At 39.1% G+C, this 18242-nt stretch overlaps 1 protein-coding gene across 2 annotated transcripts; it reads right to left on the bottom strand.

Moving 5' to 3' along the window:
* Window positions 1–18: 18 nt before the first annotated feature.
* LOC111611989 lies at window positions 19–12480 on the bottom strand. 2 transcript variants are annotated; one of them, XM_023351305.1, is made up of 10 exons: window positions 12130–12480; window positions 10650–10739; window positions 10376–10470; window positions 9288–9382; window positions 6527–6743; window positions 5379–5491; window positions 5013–5124; window positions 4024–4225; window positions 2448–2774; window positions 19–1649 (listed from the first exon to the last, which is right to left on the bottom strand). In XM_023351305.1, the coding sequence occupies exons 1-10, from the start codon at window positions 12228–12230 to the stop codon at window positions 1511–1513; spliced, it is 1491 nt and encodes a 496-aa protein (XP_023207073.1). In that variant the 5' UTR covers window positions 12231–12480; the 3' UTR covers window positions 19–1510. The 2 variants fall into 2 exon arrangements, with proteins under 2 accessions (XP_023207073.1, XP_023207074.1); XM_023351306.1 differs by lacking the exon at window positions 10650–10739 and having other exon boundaries at window positions 20–1649; window positions 12130–12478.
* Window positions 12481–18242: the final 5762 nt, after the last annotated feature.

Genomic DNA, 18242 nt, shown 5'->3' on the forward strand with positions numbered 1-18242 from the left:
ATTCAGGTGAGAGTTACTTCTTGTTTTTTTTCAGTCTTAAGCACTTTGGTTCATATATTGATCTAAAACTGATCGGATACAACATCTTTTGGACCAATCAGAATCCAGATCAGCTTTAAGTCTCAATGTTTTGATTTGCTCTTTAGTTCAGGTCTTTATATATATATTCCTTTATCTTTGTCGGCTGGAGATCTGACTGACCAAGAAAATGTGGAAATCAAAACAGATTGATTCACGTTTCCCTGTTATAACAAACTGAATCTGGTCAAAACGACTTTTCACATTTCTGTGAGGATTAACTTAAAAAAGGAGACAGACAATAGGAAAGTTAAGAACATTTCACCCAGCGGGATCCCTGGACAGACCTGTTTATCTTGATGTTTTAATTATGAGATCACTGCAGGGCAGAAAACACCGAGGTTAAAGGAATTTGTTTTGATTTCTGCTCTGAACCAGGAACAGACAGGTTATGGTTGACTGGACGTTATTCTGGGTAAAACAAAACAAAGTTAAATGTTAAAATCATTAACTGATTCAGTACAAAACAAAGTCCAGGTGTGAAAGTGACGTTAATTTCTTGTCCTGCTATTGAACTTTTGCCGTAAGGTGTCAGAAAATAAAATACAAATGTTGCTAAAAAAAAGAGAAATCACAAAATAAAAGCAGAAGGAGTTAACTGTAAATTTTAAACAATACTTACAACAAATTCTTCTGCTTTCTTCTGTTGGTGTTGGAAAAGGAATAAAGTTCTTCTACCAAATGGAGTGAAAAGTGACGGATCAACGGCGGCTCCTTCAGACGTCCAGGAGACTCAGAGCTCTCATCCCCGAAGCTCCGACATCTCCTATATTTAAACATTTTTCAGGGGCAGAGTTATTACTGTAAATATTACTGAACCAGATAATTACCAAAGAGTAGAAACAGGTAAAAACAAAAATCTGATTCAAGGTTCCAGCAAATTTACAGAAGGAGAATTTTAGAGCAAAATTAGAAAAACTTTGCAGTCAGAGTTGAATTAAAGAAAAGATTCACATTTGATTCCTTGCAGAATGAATTATATCGATTCCATTCATTTTTTCATTCTGTTTTATTGTTGTGCATTTTCTGTCTTGAGTTTCTACTTTATCATCAACCTGCAGCAGGACAGTTGGATGCTTCTAACATTTTCCTCTCCACGGTTTTAATTTGTTGGATAATTTTACCCTAATTAAAGTTAAATGTTCTGATCTGCGCTGGCGGCCAAACATGAATCATTTCTAAGTCATAAAGTCATTCCGTCCGTCTGACGTCTCCGTCTCAGCTTGGTGATCTTTATCTTTTTCTTCCTCAGATCGTCCCGCAACACGAACAGGAACAGACTGTAACCCACTGTTTGTTCATAAAAAGGCCCTTTTTCAGCTTTACCTTCAGTTAAAAGATGCAGAAGTGTTGCTGAAATAGTTTTAATTTACAGTAACATGTAGAGTCATAACCATATGGTCCATATGAATTGATTAAAAGTCCTTCCTGCTCAGCGTCTGGCTCCGTCAGGGAGGAGCCGCGTCTCCCTGAGGACGGCGCTGACGGCCGACGTCAGGCGGCCGCTGTAGCTCAGCAGCCTGCCGTCATAAATCAGCTGCTGGGCCTTCAGTCCAGTTTGTCCTCGGACTCTGCAGAAACACAGCAGGGAAACGTCCGGAAATGGGATCTGAGTCGTATTTTCTACAGTCAAACATACGGAGCAACGCAAAGAACAAAAAATATTCATGATTTTAAAATGCTATCATTGCTGTGTGTGATCTGCAATAAGCTATTGGAAATGAAGTAGTTTAAATGTTTTTATGAAGATGTTTAACTCTTGTTTTATTGAGTCAGTTTGAACATTTTCAGTTTGAGTCGCTGAACAGCTTCGTAATGATGCAGTAAAATGACTGGTTAAGTTTAGTAGTTCTCCTCCAAAACCACTTAACTTAACCAGAGTAACGAGGAAGGCTAAGGCCATCCTCTTCATCGCTCTACAGGCTGATTAAATGTAAGATAAAAAGTTACATTTATCCTCGTTAGTCTCATTAACCATTTGAGATCCAGCTTAAACAAACTGTTGGTAATTAAATGTTCCGTACGCTGATTGGATGTTGTGGTGTATTTTCTATAGATTTTTTCTCGATGTTATTTATCTTCAAAGCAAATTGTTCCTTGGGGGACAATCAAGTTTATCTGACCTGAACTGAAAAGATGCATAAAATCATCAGAATCACAAATTCTTTGGGACGATTTAAGGACAAATTCAACCAAACCAACATTGGGGTGGATTTGGTCGATGTCCAGGGAGAGAAGGAACGAAATGTTCCTGCATTTGGATTAAATCTTTTCAGTTGTTTAAGGTTGAACAGTTCTGCAGTTTGCAGCTGTAACTTGAATCTCTAGATGCTTTTGTTCCGTCAGGTCGATTTGCAGCGTTTGCTTACTTGGTGTGGTACATCCGGGCCACCGTCCTGTCCACCCAGGCGCAGCTCTTCTGCGAGCGCAGCACTCCGTGGACGGTGACGACGAACACGGACCGAGGGTTGGTGATGGTCTTGAAGTTGTTGAAGGCAGGTTTGGGTTTGACAGGTTCACTGTACAGGTGAGTCAGGACGTTCGCCCCGGATACGTTTCGCCAGAGGCCCAGCCCAGGCAGGACGTTCGGCGGCGGAGGAGGCAGCGTGAATTCGGTGGGGAACCAGTTGTTCTCGAAGTAAAAGCACCGGTCAGCGCCGTGTCTTTTCTCCAGAAGCGGCAGCAGCTCTGACCAGCTGCAGGAAGCAGGTCCGAATCAGTAAAACACTTTCAAAAGGCGGAACAGGAGAGAAAACACAAAGGTGGCTATCGCATCATAAAAGACCAAAACTTGACTCAACTCAAAGATCGTTTCATCAGAAGCTACGAAACCGGTTCATTGATCCAGTTGCATGGTGAAAATTGTTCGCAGCTGTTGTGTGATTGGTCAGAAGTTTGTAGACGTGTTTAATGGAGAAATGTTGAGCACCGATTAGTTTGCTTCCTCTGTTTGGTTGCATGGGTGAATTTGAGGCGTGTTAGTTAGCATTTTACCCCGGCATCGTTCTGCTCGCTTTAATCCGACTCCAGTCCGTTTGCCTGGAAAGTCCGGTTCGGTTGGTAAGGTGTGAATGCTAATCAAACTTTGATCCTACAAACCTCGGTCTGGATTCGGTTGAAGTGAACTCCGGTTCGGTTTGAATGCGTGTGTGAACGCCAAGCGGACCAAAGACCGCTCCAAAAGCAGGAAGTGGACTACAGCGCAGGGAATTCTGGGTAAATACAACCAAAACAAACCTGTTAGCTTAGCGCTATCAGGAAAAACAACCCATAATATCTTCTTCTTCTTCTATGGTGTTTACTGGCAGTTTACAGGCTTGGTGTTCAGCCATCAACTGGACAAAGATGTTATCCAGACATTCAATTTATCTTTAAAACCCTAAAATAACTATATTATATACATACACACACTCTCACCTAATTTTGTGTCTTTTAAAAACGTAATAAGTGCTTGAATTATATGTTTTTTTATTTTATGTTTCCCTAATAAATTAGTCCCAGTGATTTAATTGAATATTACCCTTTCCATTTCTTTCCCATGTCTTATTCCTAATATCTGACACCACTGCATTTTAGTGAAGAAAGAAGTTGTGTTCAATGTCTTCTTCAGAGGTTTCCATGTCGTTTCCTTCAGTGGTTCTTGGTGTGGCGCCCCCACAGGTGAGGAGGGGAACACGATATGCTTGAACATATTTCTTTGCCCACGCTGGGAGATCAAACACCTTCAACTTCCTTTGAGCAATATAATCACCACCATTGGCTGTTTGAAAAAGTATTTGTAAAAAGAGTGAAAAAGAATCATGGAACCTTTTTCTGCCACTTCAAAATCATGAAAAACTTTTTGCTGATCTTGCAGGTGAAGAGCAAGTTAAATACAGCGAAGTAAATTCTTGCAATTACATTTTTAAAGGTTAATGTCACTTGGAACGGGTCAGCTGTCAGTACCTGTCGACCGTCTGCGGCAGGATGAGCTCGTCCGGGTCGTGCAGCGCCACGTATTTGGACCGGTACATGGATCTGTACAGGCAGTCGTTGAGCGCCGGGATCTGACCGAAGTAGTGGATGTCACCAGGATCCTGATCGGGTTTAGCGCGACGAGAAACCTTCAGATACTCCGACAGAGACCAAGGAACCACCTCCACTAAACCTGGAGACGGACGGCTGCTTTTAGTTTACACTCAAAAAAAATCTTTTATACTTTTTTATTTAACCCAAACAAGCAGAATATTTCTGCATTGTTGAACTTCAATGTTGTGTATTTGAAAATAACTCATCAACGTTGTGATGAAAGAGTAAAAAAAACAAAAAAAACATTTTCCCTCAAATGTCTGGATAAATATTTCCATTGTAATAAAAGTAATCTTCAGTTTAAAGCTACTTTTTAACATGATCCAAACCAATAAACAATAAGTTCATCTCAGTGTTCGTGAGTCTGACGTCTCCATTTACACACAATTTAAAAGTTTATCCACTTTTTTAGACTTCTGCTAAATTATTCATCAAGATAAAATAAAAACAACTATTTTGATCAGCTGGGCTGCAAAAAGCCAAAACTTTGCATCTGGACTGATTTCAGAAGAAAAGCTTTGAATTTACGTTTGATTTGCTTCAGTTTTTCTCTTTCAGCCTTACAGTCACTATAGTTGGTTTTTAAATGTTCTTTATCAAAGGATTTGCAGGATGTCAATGTTGCATCTTCTCTCACAGGAAAGAACACATTAAAAACTCAAATTTAATTCATTTCAGACTATTTTAAAAACATAATATTAAGTATAACTGACAATAAGTTTCCCCTCCACTAACGGTTTTGAAGGCGTTTTGTTTTTCTTCAGTTCTTTTTTAACTCATGCATCGTTTTCCCATATTACATGTTAAGGTGCTGTGCTATGCTAACCATGTTTATGAAGACAGAGATGTGAGTCAGCCTGCTGGACCTTTGTCGGTGTAGTAGTCCAGAACGCGCTGCGTCTCGTTGCTGCAGTTCATCTTGTAGATGACGATTCTGTTCACGCCCAGTAACTGCAGCATCTCCACCGTCTGCACCAGCTGCAGCACAATTTACACTGTAAAAATCACCCTGAAGTTACAGCAGAGTCAGTTTCCAAAGCAGTGATGCAGAAAATTCTCTTTGGTTTGGAATTAGCCTCATTTCATGGTTTGATTTGAACATTTCTGAGGCTGTTGGTCACCTTAAAATGTGTTTCGATGGACTTTGAGGTGCCTTGTTGTTAAAATGTGCTAAAAACAAATGACCTTGATTGATTGATTGATTGATTGATTGATTGATTGATTGATGTTACCTGCAGGATGTTGGTGTAGTTGTACATGGTGGAGAAACAGCTGGTGAAGTTGTACGGAAAGACGTTCAGCTCTTTTTGATTCTGAACCTCCAAAAACTCAAGGTCAGCTTTATCTAACCCACAAAAAGAGAGAAGACGATTTTCCTCAAAAATAACCAAGATGGCCGCCACCCTTTCTCCATCCCATTAGGTGTTCCTCAGGGCTGAATCCAAGGAACTCTTCTCTTCATCAGCTACCTTCTTTCTCTTGACAATGTTTCAATATCCAACGTTTCGCAGACGACACTCAGCTCTACGTCGCTACGGCTACGTTCACACAGCAGGCGAATACCAACTAAATCAATTTTTATTTTTTCACGTATACGACCTAAATTCTGATCTTTTTAATTGTGCCACTTCCCTGTGTTGAACTAAATCAGATCTATTTACGGTAGTTTTCAAAGTCATGTCGCATTTCATCAGAGCTCTGCGTCATTCATATGAGAAACGAGTCGTAATTCAGCACCAGAGGAAACCAAACGCGGTAAATCCAAACGTAAACAATGGCTGAAAATTATAATTATAACTCTGAGTCAGTGAACGCATCACATCACAATCCAAACACACTTCTCTACAGACGCTGCAGTCACAGCCTGTTGCTATTAGTTACGCTCTCTTTTATCAGCTTCCTTCGTTTTATTTGGACCCGGTAACGATGCTCTCAATGCTGAATACATTTAAAATGGATCCAAAGACAGAAATTATGACTTCCATAAACAGAATCCATAAACTAATTACATTTATGAGTAACTTTTTTACTTTTAGGAGTATTTTCACTCCTCTGTCCTTTTTACTTTTACTTTCTTTTTACTTTAAGTTTCTTCAGTTTTTTATTGAAAGAAACTGATTTTGAAAAAAACATTACTTTGTCTGATTTTGTTATTTTTTGTGACTTCTATGAATTATTGTCATTTTAGTCCTGAAAATGTAATGATATAATTTTGAAGTGATTATAATTTGATCAAAATTTAAGAAATAATCGGATTGAGCATAAAGACCTGCTGTGTGAATGTAGCCCAACAACCGGCCCACCTGGTTACCTGAAATAAAATCCCGGTCTGCATGTTTGCACCTGCGTTACCATAGCAACCAGTGCAGGGCCGCAGTACCTCGGTTCCTGGCGGCTGCCGAGGTGACGGCTACGTGGCTCGGCGCCTGGCAGGCCGGCGGCAGCGGGCAGGAAACGTCGGCCGTCCCGTACGGAAAGCCGAAGTGATCCCAGTGGATGTCGACGGAGGCTCTGGACACGTGGCGCCGCTCGCTGCAGAGCAGGCGGCACTGAAGGGACACTTTCTCTTGACGAAACATTATGGCAACAACAAGAACCTGTCAACATAATAAATTAGATTAAACCATCTAATGCGTCTTCCATGAAACTCCATTCGCTTCAGCTCAAAGAAAAACATCTCAGAAAACTGAATCAGATGTTCAAGGCTGAAAACCTTTTTAAATATCATCCCACGGCTTGGGTTCAAATGAACAGAAAAACAAACATTTGAACAAGAATAAACTGTTCGGATCGTGGCTTGATTTGGTGTTTATTTCAATCTGGTTTCATTCTCATTTGGTTTTTTATTTTGATGACATCAGCCTCGTCTCTAGTTTACTTTAATTCTTTCTTAGTGATTCTAGTTTATTACGTTTATTTCTTCTGTCTAGTTATTCTTAATTACTCTAGTTTGTTAAGTTTTCTATGTTTAGTTTTGCTTTACTGTCAGAATCTCCCTCGCCCCTGTGCCTCTCTCTCTCTCTCTCTCCTGTAATCAGTCAGCCAATCAGCTCAGGTCCTTTGCTCCACATTCACTCTCCCAGTACTTACACACCTTTAAATCCCGTTACTTCCCTGTTTTTCCTGGTTCCTGTGATTTTTTTGTTCTCCTCTGGCTCCCTGTGCTCCTGTGTTTTCTTTGTCTTTATTTATCCATTAAATCTTCATCATGTACTGAACGCCTCTGCTGCTCTGCATTCGGTTCCTCTTTTACATTCTGGATCTCCAGAACCAGAGCAAAAATGGAGAAGCAGCTTTCAGCTTCTATGCACCACAAATCTGGATCAAACTTCCAGAAAACTGCCAAACGGCCGAAACACTGAGTTTCTTCCAATCACGGCTGAAAACCTGTTTAGAGCTCCAGTTCATAACTCCCACAGACATATTTGCTCTGATTAATGATGACAACAATGGCACTGGATAAATGTAACGTCTTACTGGTTTCTATGGTTTTATGATCTGAACTTTGAACTTCCTTGTTGCTGAAATGTGCTACACAAATGAAGCTGATTAAACATTAACTTTGGTGTTTGTGTGTACAGTTAAACTGGGTGCAGTGGCTTTCTTCAACTTTGCTTGTAATGCCTCTTATGTTTGTGTCGTAAACGTTGCTTTAAATTTTATTTTTTTTAGTGCGAGAGTCGCTGACGGAATATTACGGAAAATGTTGATCAAAGACAAAAAAGTGGCCAAAAAAGACCAAAAATTTCTGGACCAAATTCAAATATTTACAAGAAAAAAGTATCTTCTGACGTCAAAAAGTGGCAAATTTACAAAAATTTCCTTCCCTGCCCTCAAGATTATAAGACATAAATTTACAATGTTAGAATAAAGCTATGCTCTGACACCATGTTTCCTAACCACAGGCTCTCTGCTCTGTATGTTTTAGCCTGGTTCAGAGGAAAGCCTGTTCATCAGTCATCAGGTGAACTCAGGTCTGCTGAAGCAGAGAAATGTGTAAAACGTGCAGCGAGCCTCGAGAGCCGGGCTGAGGAACCACGAGCTGACGGTTCAATTTACAGGAGAAAAAATCAAAGATTTCATCTCAGGTTAAGGTGGTAAATTAAGAAGATTTGAATCTGGATATTTTACAATATGGAAGTGGAAGTCCAGAGTTTTTTCCGGTAGCAGAACAATATCTCCCAAATCCCATGTGAGGCGTTAAAGCTGCAGTTTGCAACTTTTATGAAAAATATATTTTCTATGTATTTGTTGAAACTCTCACCATGTTGTTACAGATAATCTGTAAAAAGATTCATCTCCTCCCTGAGCTACTACTCCTGTCTGAAAAATGCACCAAAATCAACCAATTAGAGCTAGGGGGAGGGGCTTAGCGCTGTCAATCATCCTCATGTACGTGCTGCTACATATGCCAATGGTGGAGAAACAACTTTCAGTTACAGGAAAACTGTTTGTTCACTTTCTTTTAGAGAGAAAGTGGGGAAGGAGGGAGAAGGACGAGCAGCGCCGCGCAACATTGTGATTGGCAACACTAAGACCCGCCTCCTGGCTCTGGGAGAAGACAGACTGATTTTTTTCACTGATTATCTATTATCTGATTATCTGTTATCTCATAAACAGTAACAACATAGTGACAGTTTCAACAGAAATAAATAAAAAAAAATTCATAAAATTCCATCCTGCAGCTTTAATAAGATTCTGCAGCCGGGACAAATGGTTCTGATCCAGAGAAACAAACCCAGAAAAATATTCACATGTGAATCTCCTACATTTACCAGCTCAGTCTTGGAGGACGCGTCACCGTCTGTCACAAATTTCTGTTTTTTTTATTAAATGTTTGTTTCTATATCTGCAAAATTAATCTAGAAAATTCCAAGTTTGTTTTTTGTGCCCACATTTTTCCAGTGTGGGAACAAACCAGTTTTCCTCCACGCCTCTGTGAACTCAGCCGACAACTAATCAGCACATTTCAATCAACAACTTTAAATGCCACTTTGGCAGCAACTTTCCCACATCGAAGGAAGTGAAACTTTAACAGAGTTAAGTTGCCTGGTGATGCAGCTCTGATGGGAACAGGCTGCTTCCTTCCCAGGACGCATGTTTCCATGTTGCATCACAGCTTCCAGTGAATTTTTTCTTACCTTCTTGGGTTTGGTTCGATGCTCCAGAAAAGCAGACACCAGCAGCGCTTTGGAGCCACCGACTCCTATCAGATGGGCTGACTGTCCTTTGAGAACTGGAAGAGGAAAAACATCAAAACATGCTAATCAGGAAGAAGCTAAATGGAAACGTTCAGGTTAGTGGATAATAAAACTGAATCAGTGGAAGGTGTTCTCATGGGGAGCAGCGATTGGTGTTGGTTCATTCACATGGGTCCCGTTTAAAACGCTTTAATCCAACTCCAGTCCGATTTCCAGAAGGTCCGGTTCGGTTGGTGAGGTGTGAATGCTAAGCGCTAAGCTAACTCTGGTCCGCCTACAAACCTCGTTCTTGGTTCGGTTTTAATGTGAACGCCAAGAGGACTGGAAACTGCTCCAAAAGCAGGAAGTGGGCTACAGTGCAGGGCATTCTGGGTAAATTCAACCAAAACAAACATGGTAGCCTAGCAACAGTGGGAGAAATGGCTCGTGGTTTTTAGCCAAAGACAAAAGAGAAATCCTCCAACCGCTAAAATCCGACGCCTCCATTTTTGTTTCCATTTGGTGAAGAAAGAAGCTCTGCTTTTTCTTCTGAGGTTTTCATGTTGTTTCCCTTAGTTTTTCTTGGCGCAGCGCCCCCACAGGCGAGGAGGGGAACAGGTTGTTCGAAGGCAGAGGTCTCCAGAGGGCCACAGAAATTTAAAGGTTTTCAAACAAACTTTTGGTGACTATTTTTTATTTGATCTGCAAAATGATAAACTAAAAATTCTATATTTTAATAAAATTAATAAAAGTGTCTGATTTTTGTAGAAAACTGATGTGCAGATCATAGTTTCTAAAATGTGAGGGTTAGATTATTTCCTCATTTAAAAAGATTTGGTTTCGAAGCAAAATAAAGGTCAATGTTTGTTGTTGTTGTTCCCTACAAAAATATGATAAAGTAAATAATATGATAAACTTTAGTAAATGGGAATCTAATTTTTTTGTACATAATATTTTTTATTCCCCTAATACATGAAAAATCTGCATCTATTCTTGATTTTCTCTGATCTATAATTGATTATTGCTGCAGATAAAATCCGGGGTGGGACCTGTAGTTCCTGCGGTTTGGTTCTGGACCACGGCCGACCCGACCGACGGCTGCAAGGCGTACGTCAGAACCTGGAGCGGCAACATCCTGTCTGACCTGCAGAGCAACAAAAACAAATAATTTAATATTCCACCTTTCTGTGATCAGCCTGAAACGGAAACAGCCAGTGAGGATAAACAATTCATGCATAACGATCATTCAGACACAAAGTAGCATAAATAAGTTATTTTCTCATTGTTCCATAAAATTCATGACATTAAGTGGATAAAACAAACCTGAGCGACTGATTAAATGTTTCCTCTGTTTTTCTAAACATCAGCAAATCTGGCTGCCCGTTAATCTGGGAAGGACATAAGTCAATCATTCTGCAGAGAAAATGATTATTAACCATTAACATTAACCATTAACATTAACCATTAACATTAACCATTAACCATTAACATTTTTCATTTTGCTTCATTTTTTCCATCTAAAATGAAGCAAAAGCTCGTTGGAGGTGAGAAACCGCCGAGTCTCCGGTTCTCCAGCTGTACCTGCAGGAGTCGGCTGGATATTTAATGTGATTTTACTCAACGTATCCGGGAGGAGATTTATACAAATGAACTTTGAAAACAAAATTTCACTAATTTAATGATAGGAGCTAAAAAAGTGATTATAAGGAGACGGGAAAACCAGGATCCTCCAGAAAATGGAGTGGATTGAAATTACTGAAGAAATTTATATAGAGGAGAGAGATTAGTTTGTAATTAATTTACATATGGATGGATTTATTAGGAATTTGAAGAAACTGTGGCAATATTTGGCTTTGAAAGCAGGTATAATATTGGCTTAACAGGAAGGAATAAAGTAAGATTATTTCATATTTTCCTTTTGTTTCCTGCAACGTTGTCGCTTTAAATTTTTGTTTTATTTTCATCCTTCCCAATCACATTCCTGAGCGATGGATTTTTATCAGATGGTTTGTTTTATTTTCACTCTTTCAATGTATGATGTAAAAAAACAAAAAAAGAAAATCAAGTCGTGTTAGTCTCCAAATTCACTCGAAACACAGGATTTGTTTACTCAGATCGCCAAAATAAAAATCATAATTCTTCTGGGATTAAAGTCAGAATTAGGAGAAAATGAAAATAAACTTCTTTTTTTTTCTGTGGTCCAAATCACAAATCAACAAAAAGCAACATCATCTGTTCCTAAACAGCCACTAATTCATTTCTGACATTTTATGTCAATTTCATTTCATGATTTCTGTTTGAATCTGAGTGTTTCTGCTGCAGCAGTGACCATGCAGGTGATCCAAACAGCAGAACTGCAGCAAATGTCTAACAGAATGAGAACAAATCCAGATTTACAATAGGAAGAAAATAGAGTTTATTATGTTTTTTTTTATGATATTCCCGTCCACTCAGACGCAGCTGAGGCTAAACCTGATTTCGTCCTGCTCCAGAGCTTCCGCTCATTAAAAAAAGTCAGAATTCTGAGAAAAAAAGTCAAAATTTCAAGAAAAATTTCAGAATTTTAGAAAAAGTCTGAATTTTGGGCTCCATGTCCAGTAGTGACCATAGAGATGATGCCAGCCAACAAAACTGCAGCAGATCTATAACAGAAAGCTTGATTTTTTTCATCTTGTAGATTTTGCAGTGACTGAATCGCTGATAGGAATAAAATGGATCTTCCTGTGGTTTTTATTACATTCCCGTCCCTTCAGCTGAACCCGATTTCTGTCTGCACGTCTCGTCGCTCCAGAGCTTCACCCACCTGAAGGTCTGGAGCAGCAGAGCGACACCCAGGATGAAGACGAGGCTGTAGGTCAGCAACCTCAGCTTCTTCAGCGCCGGCGGCTGCAGAACGAGGCTCATGGTGGAAATAATCCGCTCAGCTCTGATCCCAGGTAGGAACTATCAGAACTTTGACTCATTAAGGCGTGGAGTCCAGATCAGCTTTCAGATCTGAACTTTTCACCTGAAGCAGAGCAGGTGAGGAAACTCACCTTGCCTTACCTGCTCAGTTAATTATTAGCAGTTATGCTAAATATCTCTTCTAATACCTCAGTTCCACCTAATAGGTTTTTTATGGGGACATTTAACTGCCAAAATTATTTTAATGTTTCATCTTTTTTCCCCTTTTCTGCTTTTCCATGTTATATTTGTTTAATGTAAATGTGGCTGTGATTGTTTGTCAAACCAAACGTTGTGTAAAGGTTCAACCTAAAGGCACGGCTGCACTGACCTGATGCTTCGTACGCATGCAGAAGAAGTCCAACGTCCAAAACTTCAAAGTCACTTTTTATGATTTACTGTTTCCAATTGGACAGGCAAGCAGAAAAGATCAAACTTTACATTGTTTCCCGTTGCTTCAGATAAAAAAACCCACAGAGCCGCCCCAGTGCATGCTGGTCCCATACCAGTCACTGACTGGTCCCACCGTTCCTCCTGTCTCACTTAGAAAGCAAATAACAAAAACAAAGAAACAAAAATAAATAAAGCAATTATTAACCTACAAATAAACTCTGAGTAAATCCAAAAATAATACATTTTAATAAAATAAAAAATAGCTCCAACAATAAAGCTAAACAGTTAAATATAAAGGGAACTCTGTTCTTATGGAGGACTAATCCTGCCAAAATCAGCCAGAAATATAGAAATAAACAAATAGCTTGTTAAAGTAATCAATGAGCCAAATGTTGTATCCAAAAAACTAAAAAAAAAAGTTTTTTGATTATATTTTATGGAATAAATATCAGTTTATAACTTTTATTAATGTAACATGATCACATGATCGACAGCAGGAAGAGATGAAAATATGTACCAACTGTAGAAATAATAATAATAATATATATGACATATAAATTGTTTTACCATTTTTAAATAGCATTTAGTATGTATTTTTCAATCATTTTTGTCATGTTGGCTTTTGCTCTTTGGGGCCCCCTGGTGGTCTGGAGGCCCTAAGGAGACGCTTAACTCGCACATGCCTTGGGCCGGCCCTGGCTGTAGTACTGTCTGCAGTGACAGGGCTGCCCAGTCCAGCAGCAGAGATCACCGGTGAGCGGTGGAGCTTTGGGCTGGAAGCTTCTTTGCTTCGTTTCCACCCACCTGAAGACGAGGAGCAGCAGAATGAGGCAGAGGACGATGAAGGTCACGCTGGGCGGCGGCCTCCTCAGCGGCAGCGGGTCCAGAACTCCAGTCATGGCGCTTCCACAACTGATCCCAGCTCACACAGACTCCTGCTGCCTTCTGGTTCTGGGTGCCGGTGGTTTGGGCTGCTGGTTCCCAGTGGGCGTGGCTGGATCATCAACACATTGGGATCACCTGGTTCCAGTGTTCCCAGTATCAAAAACTCGCTGGACTCTGGGTGAGACAGGGAAGCAGCTGGTTGTTTGCTAATTATTTGCTGCTGTTGTTGAACAAACCCAATCAGCTCCTTACACTGTAAAAACATAAAATCTTACCAGGATTTTTATCTGGTTAAATATTGTAGTTCAGCTAAAATGAGACAAAACTAACAAGTAATTTTTCAGCAAGATATAGGGACTTGTTTTAATTCAACAATCCTTGAATATTGATCAAAAGTATTATTGATAACGTGTGTCAAACTAAAGGCTCAGGGACCAAATCTGGACCCCTGGAGTTTTTTAGGTGCCGTTTTGGCCTCCAATAAATAAATCTCTCCAGTGTTTCACACAAAATCAACAACTGCCCACATTTTTCTGCTATTACTGCAAATTTTTCTCAAACTTTGTTCAGAAACGTTGGGTTTCAGTGACGGCTGCCTCAGTCTGAGTTGATGTCGAGTTTTAGTTTGTGATCAATATGGAGAGAAATAAAAAAATCACATCTAACAAATTTGAATAATTTGTTTTCTAAATATAACATCAAAATGGAAACAAGATGTAAGTTTCTGTTTGACTTTGGGAAACTTTTATTAAAGTCCTGAATGTTTTTATTTTCGGATTAAACTGGAAGGAACCGGTTTATTCTGCACTGTGAACAGAAACGGAAACAAACCGGATTGGTTGAATCTTTTCTTTGCACCAGTGTTGAGTTGTGTTTTTACTCTGAATGCCCAGATTTAATAATTTAGCTTTTATTCACATTCTTTACTTTAAAAATCAAATCTTCACAAACAATCAGCTGAGAAAAACAGAAGTTTAAAAATAAGTTATCAGATGTTCCAGAGCTTTTGACATTTTCACAAGAAAAATACAACAGTTAGAAAAGAAAATATACTGTAAACTGAACAAAATGTGCTTTATGCATTGCTTTGAGAAAATAAAATAAAATGTAAACATGTTGCTCTTTTTTATAACTATTCCTTTACATTGATGCAATTTGTTAACTGATTTGCACCTAATTAAATAAATTCATTATAAGAGTAAAACACAGTGGCAAATTGTCCAGATCCTCAGTGAAACCTTAAAAGTGTGATCATCGTGGGAAGGCAGCGGGTCAACATGTTGCCTCAGGCAGCGGGTCAACATGTTGCCTCAGGCAGCGGGTCAACATGTTGCCTCAGGCAGCGGGTCAACATGTTGCCTCAGGCAGCGGGTCAACATGTTGCCTCAGGCAGCAGGTCGTTGTCTCTCAGAGCCACGTTGACGGCAGAAACCAGGCGGCCGTCGTAAATCAGCTGCTCGGTATTCAGCTCCGTTTGTCCCCGAGGCCTGCAGCACAAAATACAAACGGTTACCGCCTTGCTGCTCTCTGATTGATTTAATAAAGCTTCTTCTGCTGCATTACAAAGGGATTTATTAAAAACAGATTTTAATTTTTACACAATTTTAGTCAGATTTTCACTGGAGGACTGCATTTCCCAGGATCCTTTGCAATATAAAAATGAGAGAAGGAACTCTAGTTCATCTCACAGCAATAAAAAAGGGAAACGTGTCAGAAGGTCAGAAGCCATTTTTTGTTGTCATTTCCTGTTGTACACCATTTGAAGTCTTATTTAAAGTCTGGAGCTGGATTGATTATTTTACTGATCAATTATTCTGTTCATTACTCAGACAAGTAATTGAAAAAATGGCCCCTTCAGCTTTTTGTACAACTTTAAAAATACATTCAAGAAATGCAAATAAATAAATAATTCAATTCCTTTTTAATGTAAGAAAATGAACATTTTATTGCCTGGAAGGCAATAAAACAATATTTCTTTAGTGAATTAATGATAATTTGTAACAAAAGATAAATCTGGAGCTAAAAATCCTTCTAACTAATCATTAACCGATTCATAATTGGACAGTTAAATGAGCCTAATGGGAGGGTTCTTTGAATAATTTGAAACTGCAACTTGAGGAGTTCAGAAAATGTTTTTTTGTATTAAATGTTTATGTTTTTCTTACAGTTTTGGCTCTGAATGTTTTTGTTCTGTCAGCAAAACCGTTTCTGTCCAGCAGAGGGAGCTGTGCCATTCCTGCTGGTCTGGGACTTCAAACGGTCTTAAATAACATAAATTAAAAACTTTAATTTCTGATCTGACTGTTGTTCTTTCAGCTAATGGCCTTTTTAGGGTCTCAGTTCTCCAGGTAACGATTAATCGACAAAATACGTTGATTATTTCAATAATCAATTAATCACGATTAACTGTTTCAGCATTATCTAAACCAGGGGTCACCAACACGGGGCCCGCGGACCCCCGGTGTGCTGCTTTAGTGGTTTAGGTTTGTGCTGCTTTGGAGCGACGCCACATGATGCGTTGCAGCGGTGGTTCTGCTCCTGCAGGTCAGGTGCAGTGATAGTTTTGTACCTTCTGATCTGTCGGACCTTTTTTTTTCGACATCTGCAGGTGTCAGCCAGCTGGTGACCCGTCAGCCAGCTGGTGACCCGTCAGCCAGCTGGTGACCCGTCAGCCAGCTGGTGACCCGTCAGCCAGCTGGTGACCCGTCAGCTGTTCAGTTTGTGAAACCACAAAAAAACCTAATAAACCGGCGACCCACCAGAACCGCGCACTGTAAAAAGCTCAGGTGGGATCTTAGAACTACGAGGTTCAAACTCCACTCATCATTTTTAGCTCACAGAAAAAGCAAACTGACCAATCAGATTTAGGCTTTGGCGTGACCTTTGACCCCCGCAGACTCACACTGATGTTTGCTACATACAAGATGTTTTGGCACAAAATAACTTTTTCTTCTCCACAATTTTGTTAATAGTAAAGAGGGTTGGATAATAAAAAATACAATAACTTTTCTTTTTGTATTTAAAGGAAAACCTCAGTGCCTCCAGCTGCAGCTGCAACAATCCAGACTCTCAGTGACTTGTGGGAAATTTAGAATCACACAGAAAATCTCCAAAAGGGAAACAAACTTAAAACTCTGAACTAAAAACTTCTGATCACATAATAGCAATTAACCATATCTGCATGGTAAATTATTACTGATAACTACTGTCAGTAGTAAAACATGAATATGATCAGGCAGCATGTAATCATATATACAGTATGTATTATTGTTATAAAGGCTGAGCCAAGAAAATGTATGTCTGCATCAAACAAGTTTCCCTTGGTGTTGCTCTGGACCAGTGAAGCAGCTCCCAGTCTCAGACAGGTTGGTGACCTCTGACCTAAACTATTTACAGAATGAATCATTTTGGTCATTCTAACACAGAGGTCAGAATGAGTGATGCTGATATTTAGTTTTTAGACGGGAATTTAAAAAACTCAGCTGATTGTTCCAGTTCTGTGACTTTGTAACCAGAAAAATATAGAAAACAGAGAAAAATAAAGTTAAGCTGGAGAAAAGTGGAGGTTATGCATCACTGGAGAGCAGTAAGAGAAAGTAGTAAGGATGAGAATATCTGTACAGCTGGCAGGATAAAAACTTATGGCGTACCAGATTTGGCCCCCGAGCCTCCAGTTTGACACGTTGAACTAACATCTTCAATGACTGAAGAAACTTGAATGTTGTGACATTTAATTTGCTTTGGGATAAGTAAAGTATTTTTTTTAATCTAATCATTTTGTGCTACCATGTTGGGATGTGAATAAATGTATTTTAAACTGAATATTAAACTTGAAACTCATAGATTTTTTTCTGTAACACTTGCTAGTGTGATACATGTCAGTAAAGGTTCCTCATCTGTAAATGTATTTCTGAAGAGTGTGGCAGGGACTAAACAGGCCTGGGTGAGGATACTCATATGAATCTTTCAGTTTTCCCTAAAGTTGAACGTTTTTTACAGTGCACAACCAGGCTGCAAGAGTTGCTCCAACTTGGGAAATTGTTGGTTTTTTACCTTTAAAATTATCCACTACTTTTGTCTCTGACTTTGTTTTCCCTCCATCCATTATTTTACACACTTGAGTTTGTTCACTAACAAAATATAATACACCTGCAGTTGTTGAATTTTCCATCATTAAACTTATAAAGGATCAATGTAAACCATCAGTCTGTATTAAAATAGTTAACACAATTCATATTATTTATTTAGATTTGATGTTTTGATGTTTGCCCTTGGATTTCTATCGATTTATTGATCGATGGTTTGTGTAAATATTTATCAAACTGAAGGGCCTTTTAGGTTTCATATAGTTTTTTTCTTTTTGTGTTTGTTGCACAAATCCAAATATATGCTGCTATCAATCAACAATTCAATCAGTGAATTTGGGTTTTTTCTTAAATACTCCGTCTCACCGAGATTTACTTACATCTTCTGACATCTAACCCAACTTATAATAACTTATATCAACATTGACTCAGTTTGCTATTGGTACACTTTACCTAAAAATAAAAATTAAACATACTCACTACACAACCACGCTCCAAGATTTACTCACAACATGATGAATTGTTTTGTTACCTTTAAAATGATCTGCAGTTTTTGTTCCTTGGTCCTAATGATGCTGTTCACTAATGTTCACTGTCACTTTGACCGGCG

The sequence above is a fragment of the Xiphophorus maculatus genome, chromosome 18, assembly GCF_002775205.1.
Source record: "Xiphophorus maculatus strain JP 163 A chromosome 18, X_maculatus-5.0-male, whole genome shotgun sequence".
Lineage (NCBI taxonomy): Eukaryota > Metazoa > Chordata > Actinopteri > Cyprinodontiformes > Poeciliidae > Xiphophorus > Xiphophorus maculatus.